Raw genomic sequence first — 16,163 nt, 5'->3', positions numbered from 1 at the left:
TGCTTAAGGATTTCCCCCCACTCCCTCAGCCCCTCTCCCACACCTTTCCCCCTCTCTCTCTAAAATAAATAAATCTTTATAAAACATCTCTTGGTGATTTTCATGTGTACTAAAGTTTGAGAACCACTTTCTTTGGAAGCACAACTAAACTGCTGCAATCAAAGGACAAGCTATTTCTGAGAAGGGAAGACAAAGATGTACCTTCTTAATAACACATTTCAGAGTATTAAAAGAGTTCTTCCCTAGAACTAATCTAACTTCTCATGTAGGGTAGATGCATTTCTTCTTCTACAGAGGGGATATAGGACTTGGTTACTATGAGCCAGTATAAAACTTTTCCTAGGGCCATTAGATATCAAGTACTCTTCAATCTTCTCCTGGGGCTAAACAATCCTAGTTCCTTTAACCTTTATTTATAATCACTTAAAACTCTTTGTCATCCTGGCCAAGCTCCAGAATAAAGTACAGCATCATTTTACCATTCAAATCGATTAAAACACACTTTCTGTTGTTGAACCATATAAAATAATGCCACAAAACCTACGTCTCTTATATTCTACCCATGCTTCAAAGTACATGTACTTCTGAAAAAAAAATCTAATTTTGTCTGTCATTTCAAGATATTGATTTCTCCCCCCTCCCCCTTGTTCTTACAAAAAAAAAAAAAAAGAAAGAAAGAAGGAAAAAAAGTTTTAGTTTTAGTTCATTGTAAGGTCACTAAGTATTGCATTAAACATTCTGATCCTCATTTGCCCTATTAAATAAGAATTGACCAGATGGATATTCCACTGACTCTCTCTCCTGAGCAGGTTTTAGTTAATTAAAAATGATTATTTTTACTACATATTTTATATATTGGCCAGATGTTACCTGTGGTCATTTCTGGAAAGGATCATTTGGTGGTGGTTATAAAATACATATTTTCCTTTGGGAGGCAAGACTCTTGAGCATGATCAGGAAAGCAAATGTAGAAATTGATTTCACCTCATACCTTTTTCTTAGTGCCAAAATGGCCATAATGCTTCATTTCCTTTGAAAGTATGATCTATTCAAATTCTTTCTTCTATCTCCACTCTGGCCCTATTTATATTGTGTCAAAAAATTATCTGGTTTGTAGAAGAAAAATTAATACTGGTTTTTCTCTGCACTAGAAGTGTAAGTTGTTTTTTCGAAAGAAACTGATTTGGTTTCTCTAGATGTAGTTTATGTGAGACATCTACCTATGGCCTAGCAAACCATTCTGCTCCATCAAGACAGAGACTATTGTGCCCTGAGCACAGAGGATGACTTCCAGATAGAATTTCTAACAGTTCCTGCTTTTATACAGGTCTCCTTAGAAGCTATTTTTCATGCAAACTAATTTGCCTAAATTTCCTGTTAGCACTGAAATAAACTAGAATGAGGCAAAGATACTGTAATTATGAAATTGTTTTGTGATTGCACTAGTCATTTTCTCTTCATTTGTAGACAAACCAGAATCCAAACAAGCCCCTTCTCATTTTTGTCCTTAAAAAAAATAATAAACACAATAAAGCAACATTCAACTTTTTTTTTCTTTTTCTTTTTTTTTTTTTTTTTTTTCAGTTTTTGAGGTCACCCAAAATTCGGAAAGTGGATGGCATACACCACACCATCACCTGGGCTAGATTTAGATGGTGGGTCTTCAAAACACCATTAAGAAGACTTTTTTTCTTTTTTTAATTTTATTTATTTGAGAGACAGCATATGGGGGTGTGGAGCAGAGGGAGAGGGAGAAGCAGACTGTGCTGAGCACAGAGCCCAACGTGAAGCGGGGCTAGAACCCACAACCCAGAGATCACGACTGAGCCGAAACCAAGTCAGATGCCACCCAGGCACCCCCAGAAGACTCTTAAGAGGCAAAAGTGAGTCTTCTGAAAGTCTGAATTTCACATGCTGACCAACATAATGTTAGGTGTGGTAGAGTGTATAAATAAGAAAGAAACTTTCGATTCTAAAGCCCTGGCTATGTCTTATAAAATATTTCATGGCCAAAATACGGGCCTAAGCTCTGGTTTGAGTGATGCATGACATGTTCCAATGACAGACACAATGATTATTCAGAGTCCAGTATCTTGGAACAGAGAGGCCTGAAGGGGCTACAGCATCAGGCACCACCAAGCTCAGGTACAGAGGTGAAGCTCCGAGTGCGGGTTGACTCACGGCTTTATAAGCAGTTGCCATTTATGCGTGTTCCTGTTCTCATTGTTTCTTTTACCTTCTGGGATCTGGCTCTCCCATAGTCACAGCTCTCACTTTTTACATGGTCTTACATAAGTGACTTCCCCACGTTCAGTTTCTTTTCTTATATAAAAAAATGATAGTTAGAAATACACATCCTCTAAAGGCTTTTTAAGCCCCCAAATTATCTGATTTGTTGTTTATAAAGTAACTTTCAGGCCTAATATGCTTTATTGAGCAACTGGGACAAATGGGGTGGGGGGGTTGCTTTATTAATATAGAAGCTTTAAACACAGGACACAATCCTCATTTTCTGATCATATAAAGCATCTGCTCCCTATGTTCTCAAGTACACAAATCTGCTTGTAGTAAATCACAGTCACCTCGAAAATGACCTCTTCCTCTTATGTTTTCATAGCAATCAACATTTACTAGGGTCTTCCTATTAAAGGCATCTGTGTTACATTTGATTTCAAGAGCCAGGTAAGGGGCAGACATTCCTGATGAAGAGCCTAACAGTCCTTAGACTAAATTGCCCCCCAAAATATAAGATTACACACCTTCAGATCAGGCCATGCTCATCAGCCTTTAATAGGTTTGAGGGACTCACAGTCTTAATTTCCTATGTGAATCTATAATTGTCCGCAGGGGTCAATTTCAGTGGACGCCTCATATAAATTAGAATTGAAGATAATGATGCCTGTTCACTTGATCAACTAAAATGACCAGCTGGGTTTAATGGGAAGAAAACAGAAACCCCTGTGATATTGGAATAGTTTCAAAGGTGATAGAATGTAATTATTTTTCTGCAAAGTTACTTCTCTAAAGGTGACGGCCATTGTGCTGTGGGCACCTGGGCTGGCGTTGTTATGAAGGTGGATATGGCATTCAGAGCTACTGACCATATCCAAAGGTGTAAGTCAAGGGACAGCCTTCTGCTAAGGGAATGGGGGAAAGCAAGATTTCTCCTCCCTTCTTATTTTAGTCATTTCATTTCCAGTTGGAGAGGTGCTTTGGGGACTTGCCTAATTGATTCCCAAGAGGCACATTCTAATTTAGATTGCTACAAAAGTGTTTTCTCTTTATAGCTGTAAAACATTTTCTAGCATTTGTTATAATTATCCTTAGGGCAATATGATTTTAGGTCTCAAAGAACCTTGATATTGCCTGCCCAATCCCTCTCTTTCACAGATAAAGAAGCTGAGGTCCAGAGAGGTGAACTGACTGAAGCAAGGTCAGAGGGTTAGAAAGAGGAAGAGGCTGGCTGGGCTTCCATTATCAGAAGGTGAAACCAAAACGGATGCCCAGTCTGGGGTTTCCCACTTAGGAATAGCTGGAGACTTGTTCAAGGAGGATAAAAGACTCTCTCCGAAACTCACTAGGTTCAATCGTGCGGGAGAGGTGCTAGGAAGCAAAAATGGTAGACGTGGAAAGCTTGGAGGGACAGACAGAGCAAGGGAACGAGCAGACAACAAAGCAGATGCCCATTCCCCAGAGCAGACAGTGAACTCTGATGCTGTGCCTATGGGTGCTGAGGGACAGTGGTGCACACCCAGGGTGACTGACACCCAGGAGCCAGGCTGTCAGCCTGGGCTTGATTCTTGACTCTGCCATTGGGGGGCTCTGTGATCTTTGACAAGTTGCTTCAGCTTTCTGGCCTCAGGCCCTCATCTGTATAAAAGAATGATAATACCAGTACTGACTGTTACAAGGTTCAAATACATTGATGTGAAGAGCTTAGGACATATTAAGTGCTATGTTAGTGTCTGCTATTTTTTTCCCTTATTTCCCTTATGCCAGAAAAATCTGAAGTTTCAGCATATCTACATAAGTTGTATTCATTAATGCTCTTACTGAGGTGCCTTCTGATATACATATGCAAAGACTCTACTAGAAGGTGTGACTTCAAAAAGTCATTAATTAAAACCTCTTTATATGTTTAATGGATTAATTTTTCAGTAGGTGTTGTTACGATTTAAAGTATTTTTTTTTTCCAAAAAAATAACTACAGGGATTTTTATATTTAAAAATGCAATGTCCATAATATCCTATAACAACAACATAAGTTTCATTAGTGAAACAATTAATATAAGAGCATATCTGTTGCAAAAATTAAAGACAGATTTTCATGGCAGGAAATTAGTGCCAAGTCAGTGACTCCTGAAGTCATTAGAGTAGGGCCAGCAGCTCAGGGAGGCTGCGTTTTCTTTTGCTAAGGCACATTTCTTGGGCGGTTTAACTTTTTTTTTTCCTTAGAATTTAACGTTGTCAAAGCCATCATTAATATTTTACTCAGAATTTTTAAGGGAAAAATCTTCACAAAATTAACCATACAGATTTTCAAGTAATTAGGACCATTTCAAAAGTGCCTGAAAAGAATACTATGTATGGGTTAGTTGTTTTTTTCTTTTATTCTTTGAATTAAATTCAGTGAAAGTTAAGGGAAATAAAAAAGTCCCCTCATATTTTAATTAAACAATTTTAGCAATCACATAGAAAAACACATTCTAAACACTGATCTAAAGAGCTCTTCTGGAATTGGTCAGTGATTTAACACATTGGAAGATCGTGATAGGCTGCATATCTTCCAGTCACATGATGGTAAATCTGTAAGGTAAATCAGAATTTAGTTAATTAATAAGTATTCTATATCACATACATATTAATTATTATACTACTAAATAATAATTAATAACTTTAATGTTTCATTATAAAGCCCCACATTATTACACATTTCAGCAGACTTTCCATTCAACCTACTTCAGGTGGAGGTTTGCTTGAAAGAAAGCAGAAGTTTGGAAGCAATGAGGTAAATCAGATGAATTTTTTTCTCTAGGTCTCATATCCCAGCAGGGGATTTTTCATTTCTCTCTCAAAAACACACTTGTCAATTTGTCCCAAAGGCAATAGATTATTACATACCTGCCTCTCGATGTCTGAAAGCAGAGTACTGGCACCTATTCGAAAGAGTTCTGGCGTCAGCCATTCATCTCCCAGCTCTTCTTTTATGAGGGAGAGCCAAGCAAGGGAATCCTTTGCACTGCGGATGCCTCCTGCTGGTTTAAAGCCTATCTACAAAGGAAGGTGGGAAAGAGAACAATGTTTATTGTTCCTGGAGTGCTTTAAAAAATGATAGTGCATGGGGATCCCTGGGTGGCGCAGCGGTTTGGCGCCTGCCTTTGGCCCAGGGCGTGATCCGGAGACCCGGGATCGAGTCCCACGTCGGGCTCCCGGTGCATGGAGCCTGCTTCTCCCTCTGCCTATGTCTCTGCCTCTCTCTCTCTCTCTCTCTCTCTCTGTGACTATCATAAAAAAAAAAAAATGATACTGCATGGGGGTGCCTGGGTGGCTCAGTTGGTTTCGGCTCCGGACTCTTGGTTTCTGCTCAGGTCATGATCTCAGAGTCCTGGGATTGGGCCCCTTGTCAGGCTCCACACTCAGCACAGAGTCTGCTGGAGATTCTCTCCCTCAGCTTCTCCCCTGCACATGCTGGCTCTCAGGCATGTGTTCTCTCTCTCAAAACTAAGTAAATAAAATCTTTAACAACAATAAAAAAAATGGTACTGCATTAATACAGGGTCTCAATTCTCTTTCTCTCTTATTAAGTCTATTTCACTTCACCCAGCAAAAGAGCTCAGATCACTGACTCACGCCCATTCACACTACAAAATGACTTTTCCAAGATTAATGCGAAGAATGTCACTGCTTCTGAGGAGACACTAATGAGCGTTAATAACCCTCATTAACATTGCGTTTATTGGAAAGTCATAAACCTCAACCATCTAGACTATAGCTGTGAACCAGGGATAAACAAGAGAGGTGTCAATAAATAAGGAAAACAGATACCACCAAAGCCCATTCATTCTACATTTCTACAATTCAGCCAGTCTAGTTGCCTTTCAGCCCTTCCTTCAGAGGTGCAAAAAACACATACACGTATTCAAAATAAGAGGAGAGAATCAGTGAGGCCACACTAAGCAAAGTGGCAGCAATCAGGAAGGAGCACTGGCAGTTATTTTCATCAACTGAAGTGTAGGGACTTTTTTCTAAGTCGTCAGTAGCTAGAGTTCTGTAAAGCAGCCAGACCAGTTAAATAAGCACAGTAGAAAAAGAGTGTAGGAGCTCTTCACAGTTCAGTAGTCTTTGAAGGTGAACATAAAACAGCACGACTCAGCCAATATCTGATGTTTACAAATGATGTCCCTGAGTCCATTAGAAATGGATAAATGTATTTTATAAACAGTAAAACCTGCTTATCTGGATTTACTTGTCTCAAGAACCTGAGTAGAGACAGTAGAGTAGAGAATCTACAGACAAGAACAATCAAGAAAACACTGCATAGCCCAAGTACTAAAGCTCAGGCATTTGAACACAAAGAGCCATTGATTCGATAGGTAGCACCAACATGGGGTTAGTTGCTAAAAGAATGCTAGAGAAGGGAGACAATAAATGAATGGTCCCATAATTAACCTAAGCTAGAAATCTCACAGTTAACCTGGATTCCACCATTTTCCCCATCACACCACACTACACCACACCACACCCAATCAATCAAAGGTCAAGTCCTACCAAGCTTCCCTCTTTAACTTCTGTATCTCCCTCCTCCTATCCATACTTCCTCTGTACTCTCACTCCTGCTGTTTTAGTTTAGACCCTCATTAGTTCTAAGATCGGTGGGTCTCCTTACTAGTTTCCCTGCCACAGTCATACATTGCCACTGTACACTGATCCATTGCAGCTATTACACTGATCCTAACCCTATCTGCCTATTACCTTGGAGTCCAAGTGGCTCTGAAAGAGTGCAGAGACATGGGGCAAGTGGGGAAGATAAAGAGGATGAGATTATTTATTGAGAAAAGGTCCCCCAAATCAATTAGCTGATATTAGCATACATGTTAATCATAAGAGCATTTCTGTCAATTAGGCAGTACTGCATATAGATTTTTCTATACAGTTCAGTTGTGTCAGCAAGTCTGTTTGGCAGTGTTTCTAAAGAGAGATTCTAGCATAAGTTTATCCTTTTTTTTTTAAGGGAGAGAATATGGAAAACATAAATCTGCAATGAAATCAGTTATGAAATATTAAACCTCTGCTGCTCAGAGTGACACTAATCATGGTCTGGAAGACGGCCCATCACATTTTAAAACACCCCTTAAATCAATGATGTAGAAAGTTTACAGTCTAAGGGCTGCCCAGGCAACTTGTCAACAACCTGAAAGGATGCACCTGATTTGCAGATACATATACAGATCCTCACTATGTGAAATCAAACGTGATTAAAATGAATATGAATATGATTTGACTTGTATCTGTTTCTTAATAAAACTGGGATAAACTTTGTTTATTAGCTGAGGAAAGGGTCAATACAATTAAAAAGAAGTAATGAAAGCCAGCAGAGTCCCTTCTTACTCTAGCCTAGAATATTGAGCACTTAAAACTTTTATTGAAATTCTTTGCTTATTGTCTACGAGCTCTCCTGGAAAGGGACTTGTTCATTTTGTATCTCTGTTAACATAGGTTAACATGACACATAGTTAGCTACTCAAATGTCTGTTGAGAACACAGCAGGGTTAGGTGTCCAATGGTGGATTTTAATCCCGACTATAGAGCTTATGAAACATATAGATGCCTAAGGATTACTCCTCATCCAGAAGTGCTAGGGACAAGGGCCCAGGAACCTGTAAGCGTAAAAAACTTCACACTTATTTTGTTGTACTTTGATGGTAAATAAGAACCACTGGTCTAAATGAATGGTGGTGGTCTCAGCTGGCAGGACCAAAGACAGAGTTCTCTTTTTTTATAGCTAAACATTTCTTTTCTTTCTTTCTTTCTTTTTTTTAATTTAGATCAGTGCAGAAAAGCTACCAAACTAGAGGTTACTCAAATTGAGTCAACTGCCATATGTAAGGTCACAGTAGTTATCTTTCCTATTTGTACTTTTTTAAAGATATGAAGTTATTCTGAAGGAGAAAATTCTGGAAGGAGTTCATTTCCTCTCGAACCCAGTACACTTTAAAATACTTCCAAAAGTGAACCAAAGGTATAGTCACATATAAAGTCATCACATCTAGCTGGCATAGAATTAAAGGTCTTTTTTGGGTTTCCATTTGACAGAAATCCATAGATTGGTTTTAAAAGATGTCTTGTGAGGAAGGCACAGTTTCATTAAAAAACAACAACAAAAAGAAAAACAAACTACCTTTCTCTCCAATGATGTAAAAAAAAAAAAATCCTTTGAGATAATTTGCAGCTAAACAAGCAACTTGAAGTGAAAAGGAAAATCCAAACTCATTTTAAAAAACACCTCATACGCATTTTTCTTTTTAACATCATATGTTTCAAAAAAATATGTATTATTTTTCGAAAAGCTGACAAAAGCTAGCACATACCCTCCTCAGCTTAACAGTCTTCCAAAGAGCACATCCAACTGCCATAAAACGCAAAAATGGATATTTAATTCAAGAGCTATATAACGTCTAGCTACCTTTTCCCTGCTGTTTCACAGCATTTCATTATTTTGTTTAATAAGTTCATCTCCTCGAGAATTTTCTCTTCACCTCATATTATTAAAAGTAATAAGTTTTTCTGGACCGGGGGTTTCCCAACAGAAAAACCAATTTATGTGTGTCCTTCAATAATGACAGGAAAAGATTATTTCCCATTATATTGCATACTTTTCATATCACCACCACAGCTTATCATTCAATAAATGTTACTCTGCAATTCTTTCCATTCCTCAAGGAAGTTTAATTTCTGCATTAACCTGTTTTCGCTGGCCAACGCCTTACCAGAAAGCCTGTGTTGTAGCAGAATTAGTTCGTTAAAGAACCCATTTAGGAATCTCTTGTCAGTGATAAAATTGTCTTCAGTTAATAAAAGGACATAAAGTGAGTTTACATCTTGATCACACAGACTTACTCCCACACTCACACTCACTTTCTGTTAATCGCACATTTTTCTCCATGAATGTGTTCTTTTGTAATGAAAGGTAAATTAAACATTTATCTTCATAAAGGTAACTCATTCACACCTTCTGCATATAAAGACAGTTTCTGTGGCTGTAACTAGTATTATAAATAACATTATCTTTACTATGAAGAAAGATTTGCTGGCAATAATATACCTTGTTTCCAGTTTTCCAGAAGAAATCTCTAATGGCCCGTAGCATTACTATAGCTACTGGGAAAGTGGCATTTACTGTTTCTTTTCCAGTAGAGGTCTTAATAAAATCTGATCCTAAAACAAAAGGAAAAAAAAAAAAACTCCGTGTTAATGAAAAACTTATTTTTACACTTTTTAGTCAGTGAAAGAAGTGGGCTATGTAAATTTTTTTCCAGAGGAACACAACTTTATTTTTCATTAGTTACTTGAAAAATGAGAAACAAAACCTCTCTTTAAAATAATTCTGTCTATACTTTCCATCACCCAATTGTTACATGAATGACATGAAGTACCAGTTGGGTTCTCACTGATTCTTGGGGCCCCTGCCTCCATATTTCCAAATGATCAATTAAAATCAAGTTGGCTTATTTAATGCATAACTGAGATGAATAAAAACAATTTCATACTCTATGCTTAATATCATATATTACAACACTACAAAACTGGAGTGCCTACTCATTTTCCCATACTTGATAGGAAGTACACAGCTATGATAACACAAGAAGAACCAACACCAGCTGATTTGTACTGCACTGTTCATTAATGAAAGCACTGTCTTCCCAATGAGATTAGGAATTTCATCTTACAAATACTTTAAACAATTTTCTGTCTCTCAGATGTATCTTAAACCTACTGATGTAATTTAACAGAATCGCACAAGGAGACAAAGAAATGATAGTAACAGTTAAGATTCACTGTGTGCTATGCGCTATCTTCTATTCTAGGTTCACAAGTAATAACCCAGTCATTCCTCATAACGTATAAGTACTAATATGATCCCTATTTTAAAAAGATGAAATTGAGATACAGAAAAGTTAAATAACCCGCTTGGAGTCATAGTAAGGTAGGGACGTAGAATTCTAACCAAAGAAATATAGCTTAACCAATATGCTGTACTGTCTCCAAGAAACTCACCTAGGGTCACAAAGTCAGGTAGCCAAATAGAGATTCCACCTTTCATGTGGTTACCAACCCCTGAAATATTCAACATGTGCTCCACAGATGAGTAGCATGGGTACCACGAGGGTGCTTGCTAAAAATGCAGTCTTTTGGGTCCTATACTAGATCGACTGAACCAGAATCTAAATATTAACAAGGTTCCGAAGTGATTCCTATGCAATTCACAGCCCTAACCCACTGATTCTGTGGAACCATAGGTAATGCTCATCTCTGAGATTCTCCCAGGGTCCATCAAAGTCAATAGAAGCGGAGGAAAGAAGTGGCTAAAATTTTCCACTTTAGTTGCAAATGGAAAGGATATTTCCACAACTATTCTGTGGATGGAAAGGTTCAAATCAACACACCTTTATGTAAACACACTGTGTTTAAGGCACAATGGAAAATAAAACAAATAATTTAAGCCCTTGCCCTCAAAAGCATTCTAGGTACAGGTGGAGATGAAACATAAATCCTGGGTAATCACTTGATGAGCCAGAAGTCAAAAGATCTGACTTCATCTCCCAAACTGTCATGTTTGTAAAATACATCTGAAAATTCTTAGTTACTTCATAGTTTTAATTCATACAAGAAATTAAAAGCAACTATCTAGGTAAAAGCACTTTGAAAACTCTCAAGCATTTACAAATATAAATGGATCAAGGACCTAGGCAGGGTTTCAATCTGTAAATTGAAATTTCAATCTACATGATAGAAATTCTGATTAATGAAAGCATGTCATCAGAAGCTTTTTTTGAGGCAAGGAGGTCTGTAGGCCCACTGGAAGAATGATCTGTCACGCACGCATTTATCTACCAAATATTCACTGAGTGCTTGCTATGTTCTAGACTCTGTCGTAGATGCTGAGACCACTAAACAATAAAGTTCCCACCATTGTGAGCAGATTTTCTAGAAGAGAAAGACAATAAGCAAGTAAATATATAATAAATGTCAGGTGGAGATAAGTGTTATGAAAAAAAAGCATTGTAATGAGGTAGAAAGTGATGGAATTGGGGAGAGGTAGCAATATTTATACAGAGTTATCATAAAGGCATCTCTCAAGAGTGAAATTCAGGGATCCCTGGGTGGCGCAGCGGTTTGGCGCCTGCCTTTGGCCCAGGGCGCGATCCTGGAGACCCAGGATCCAGTCCCATGTCGGGCTCCCGGTGCATGGAGCCTGCTTCTCTCTCTGCCTGTGTCTCTGCCTCTCTCTCTCACTGTGTGTGACTATCATAAATAAATAAAAATTAAAAAAAAGAGTGAAATTCAAATAAAGAGTGAATGAAAGGAATCTGTGAAAAGAACATCACAAGCAGAGAAACAGCCAGTATGAAAGCCCTAAACTAGGCCTGTGCTAAGTTGATTAATAGGTGAACAAATGAATAGGACCACAGAACCAATGTCTGGTCCCTATGACACCAGAAATAAGAAATCAAGGGGAAGACATTAGAACCTCCAAATAGACTTAAGAGGTGAGAGGAACAACCCCAAAGAATTCAAAATGAGACCAAGACATTGTCTTCTGAACCACCAGAAAGCTTTCGGGTAAAACACTGGATAGCATCCAAATTCTTTCAAGCATCATAGAAGAGAAGATTATTATAAGTCCACGATCACATTTGGAGGCCTAAAAAAATGGTATGGTCACTTAAAAATCACAGTTTAAAGTTAACCAAAAGAGCCAAACTCCTTTGAAAGAGTCTAGAGTTAGGATAAGGGAGGGATTCTCCTCCTAACATATTTGGGAGGAGCAAAGCAGAACACCTACCATAATAGCAACAAGAGCCCAGGAGTAGTAACAGTGGCCTACACATTGTGTGTTTGTCTCCCTTTCTTGATTGCATTTTAAGCACATTGGAGGGCAGGTGCTATAGCTTTCTTTCTACGCACTCTGTATCCCCAGAGCATGACACACATGCAAAGCTCATTAATGAATTTTGAATGGATAGATGGATGGATGGATGAATTGACGGATGGCTACAGCTACCAAGAAAAAGCAAACTACAGTATTTCCTATCTTTAACTGACTAATGAGAAAGGGAAGATAGTTTTGACTTTCATTCCAGTTCAGGTAACAAAACTGGACAGGTGACTCAGAAGAATATATCACTCTATTTGTTTTTAAATAAATTTTAAATTTTAGAACAGATCTAAAGCTACAGAAACATTATCAAGCCAGTATAGAGAACTTCCATATATCCCACACCCAGTTTCCCCCTGTAATTAACAACTTTTATCAGTATGGTACATTTGTTATAATTAATGAACCAACATAGATATATTACTACTAACCCAAATCCATACTTTATTTAGATGTCCTTAGTTTTACTTAGCATCTAGTCTCATCCAGGATACTATGAAATACACATTTATCATATCACCATGGGTTCCTCTTGGCCGTGATAGATTCCAGTTCTTCTTGGATTTGCCTTATTTTGATGACCTTAACAGTTTTGAGGAATACTGGTCAGGTATTTTGTAAAATTTCCCTCAAGTAGGACTTATCTGACACTTCTTTCATGATTAAATGGGGGTTATGGGTTTCTGGGGAGGAAGACCATAGAGGTAAAGTAGACATTCTCATCATATCAAATCATGTGTACCTGCCATCAGCATGGTTTGCCACTGTTGATGTTGACTGTAATCACTCAGGAGGTAGTTTTTGTCAGATTTCTTCATTGCAAAGTCACTCTCTTTTCCCTATTTTCCATACTGTACCCCTGGAAAGAAGCCCTTACGTGTATTCTATGCTTAAGGAATGAGGAATTATAATTTAACACCTTTGGGGGGAATAACTACATAAATTATGTGGACTTTTTTTGCGTGGGAGATTTGTCTCCTCTCATACTTATTTACAGTTATTTAAATCAGTACAGACTCAAAGACATTTATTTTATACTTGAGTTTCTAATCCAATATTACTTTATTTCATTGCTCAAATGGTTCTACCTTTGGCCACTGGGAGTTCTTTCAGCTGCTTCCTATATTCCTAAGACACACCTCCATCATGCAGAATTTTTGTTTTTTTAGCACTTCCTCTGGTATTGCCAAATGTTCCAGGTTTATCTTTTATGTTTTCTGCCCCAGTCCCAGAATAAGCCATTACTCCAAAGAGCCCGAGTTCCTTTTATTAGAGAATGGTATTTGAACCCAAAATCTTGGTGCTAGGTGTACTCATTACTACCACAGGGTCTTATTTCTGGCTGTCTCTGTTGCCTCAAAAGGAAATCTATGTGTGTATACTAACCCATTTATATATACGTATCTTTTAATAATTCCATATTTAACAATCTGTATCTATATTAAACTAAACATCCATAATACTGACAACTCCAACTCTGACCCATTACCACATGGATCATCCTAGCCCTCTCTCCCCTTCATCTGTAAACTCCCACTTCAACAGTGAGAAACCTAGCACCTACCATCTGTCACCCATTTATTTAATTGTTCACATCCAGTATCCACATATACTGCTACCAGAACTGTTAACCTACACCATGGGAAACAACTTTATTAACTACTATGCAGTGTTAATGTGCACTTTCCTGTGTCTTTAGCTTTACAGCCCACCTTTATTTATAATATTATGTAGGTCATCACCTTTTTTCCTACTTCCTTCAGGGAGGCTGTTTCGTATATTTGTAATAGAGCTAGATTCTTTGCTCACAGTCCACATTCTATCCTGGAATGCCCTGATTATGTAAGTGATTTTTTTAAAAATGTGCATACATTAAGGTTCACTCTTTGTGGAGTTTCTAGTACTTCTGACAAATGTACAGTGTCACACATGCATCCTTACAGGATCACACAGATCATTTTCACCACTCTAAAAAGCTCCGTGCTCCACATTTTCATCTTCTCCAACTCATACTGGCAACCATTGATCGTTTTACTATCACGACAGTTTTGCCTTTTCCAGGATGTCATGTATGGGAATCATACAGCCTTTCAGACTGGCTTTTCACTTAGCAATGTGCATTCAAGGTTTACTCATGTCTTTTCATGGCTTCATTTTTTAAATTGATAAATAATATTCCATTGAATGGATGTACCACAATTTATCAATTCACCTTTAAAGGATATCTTGGTTGCTTCAGTTTTAGCACTTATGAATAAAGCTGCTACAAACATTCATATGCAGGATTTTGTGTGGACATAAATCTTCAAATCAGTTGGACAAATACTGAGAGGGGCAATTGCTAGATTATATGGTAAGACCATATTTTGCTTTGAAAGAAACTGCCAAATTATCTTCCAAAGTAGCTGTATCATTCTGCATTCCCAAGAGCAGTGAATGAGAGTTCCTGATGTTCTATATCTTTACTAGTAATTGGTGTTGTCAGTGTTTGGATCTTATCCAACCTAATAAGTGTACATATGGATTACATGCATATTTTTGTTAGATTATACAAGTATTCAATTTATGGATTGCTGTTTTAAATGATAGTTTTTTTATTTTAAATTCCAATTGTTCACACTGCTGGTAGACAGGAAAGCAATAGACTTTTTATATTAACCTTGTGTCATGCAACCTTGGTAAACTCACTCAGTAGTTTTCAAGAGTTTGTTGGTTTGGGAGGATTTTCTCCACAGACAATCATGTGATCTATGAGCAAAGACACTCTTATATCATTCTTCCTATACTAATTTCTTGGTTGTTGTAACAAATTATAACAAACTCGGTATCTTAAAGCAATAGAAAATTTTCTCAGTTTTGTAGGGCGGAAGTCCAAAATCAAGTTGTCAGCAGAGCTGCACATCTTGTGGAGGGCCTAGGGAAAATCTGTTCCCTAATTCATCCAGCTTCTTAGAGCTGCCAGCATTCCTTGGCTGCATCACTCCCACCTCTGCCTCCATCTTCACATTGCCTTCTCTTTTAGATATAATCTTTCTTTGCTTCTCTCTGATAATAACATTTGTGATGGCATTTATGTCCTGCCTGGAAAATCCAGAATAGTCATTTCATCTCAAGATCCTTAATTTAATCAGGTCTGCAAAGACCCTGTTCTCCAAATAAGGCAATATTCACAGGTTCTGGGGGTTAGGATGTGGATGTATCTCTGTGAGCCATTATTACCCTACCACACTTACCAATTTGTGTTTAATCTAAATTCTTTCTCTTGTCTTCTTGCACTAGCTAGGACTTTCCAGTACAATGCTGAATAGGAACTTATTCTTGCTTTATTCTTAGGGAGACTTTTGGGGAATAGTGTTGTTTCTCATAAGTGTGTTAACTAAAGTTTGTTTGTAGGTGTTATCAAGCTTAGAATGTTCTCTAGTATTCCTGGTTTGCTGAGAGCTTTTATTTATTTTATTTTAAAAATATTTTATTTATTTATTCATGAGACACACAGAGAGAGGCAGAGACATAGGCAGAGGGAGAGGTAGGCTCCCTGTGGGGAGCCCAATGCAGGACTTGATCCCGGGATCACAACCTGAGCCAAAGGCAGACACTCAACCACTGAGCCACCTAGGTGCCTGAGAGCTTTTATTATAAATATATATTATAAATAATTTAAACTCTGTTAGATGCCTCATCTGTATCATTTGATATGACCATATGATTTTTCCTCTATAGTGTACTGATATGCTGGATTACATTACACTGACCCAGCCTTGCATACCTGGAGTAAATCCCCCTTGGTTGTGGCATATAATTCTTTTTATACATTGTTGAACTCATTTTGCTAATATATTGTTGAGGACTGTTTTTGCATCCATGTCATGGGTGATACTGATCTATAATTTTCCTTTCTTGCAATGTCTTTATGTGGCTTTGGTTTTGGGGTAATGATGGCCTCACAGAGTGAGCACTATCCTTCAATTTTCTAGAAGAGACAGAGAATTGGTATTATTTCTTCCTT

At 37.8% G+C, this 16,163-nt stretch overlaps 1 protein-coding gene across 2 annotated transcripts in view; it reads right to left on the bottom strand.

The window, feature by feature from the left end:
- Positions 1 to 1,657: 1,657 nt before the first annotated feature.
- DERA (deoxyribose-phosphate aldolase) overlaps positions 1,658 to 16,163 on the bottom strand; it is a 120,472-nt gene continuing 105,966 nt past the window's right edge. The window contains exons 6-8 of one of the 2 annotated variants that reach the window (XM_055318920.1): positions 9,323 to 9,435; positions 5,122 to 5,271; positions 1,658 to 4,806 (exon numbers count right to left, since the gene is read on the bottom strand). In XM_055318920.1, the coding sequence (XP_055174895.1) occupies positions 4,750 to 4,806; positions 5,122 to 5,271; positions 9,323 to 9,435 (320 nt within the window). In that variant the 3' untranslated portion in view covers positions 1,658 to 4,749. The remainder of the gene's footprint in view (positions 4,807 to 5,121; positions 5,272 to 9,322; positions 9,436 to 16,163) is intronic. The other variant, XM_055318919.1, reaches the window with a different exon arrangement.

The sequence above is a fragment of the Nyctereutes procyonoides genome, unplaced genomic scaffold (genome assembly GCF_905146905.1).
Source record: "Nyctereutes procyonoides isolate TBG_1078 unplaced genomic scaffold, NYPRO_anot_genome, whole genome shotgun sequence".
NCBI lineage: Eukaryota > Metazoa > Chordata > Mammalia > Carnivora > Canidae > Nyctereutes > Nyctereutes procyonoides.
This window is presented reverse-complemented; position numbering and strand designations above follow the sequence as displayed.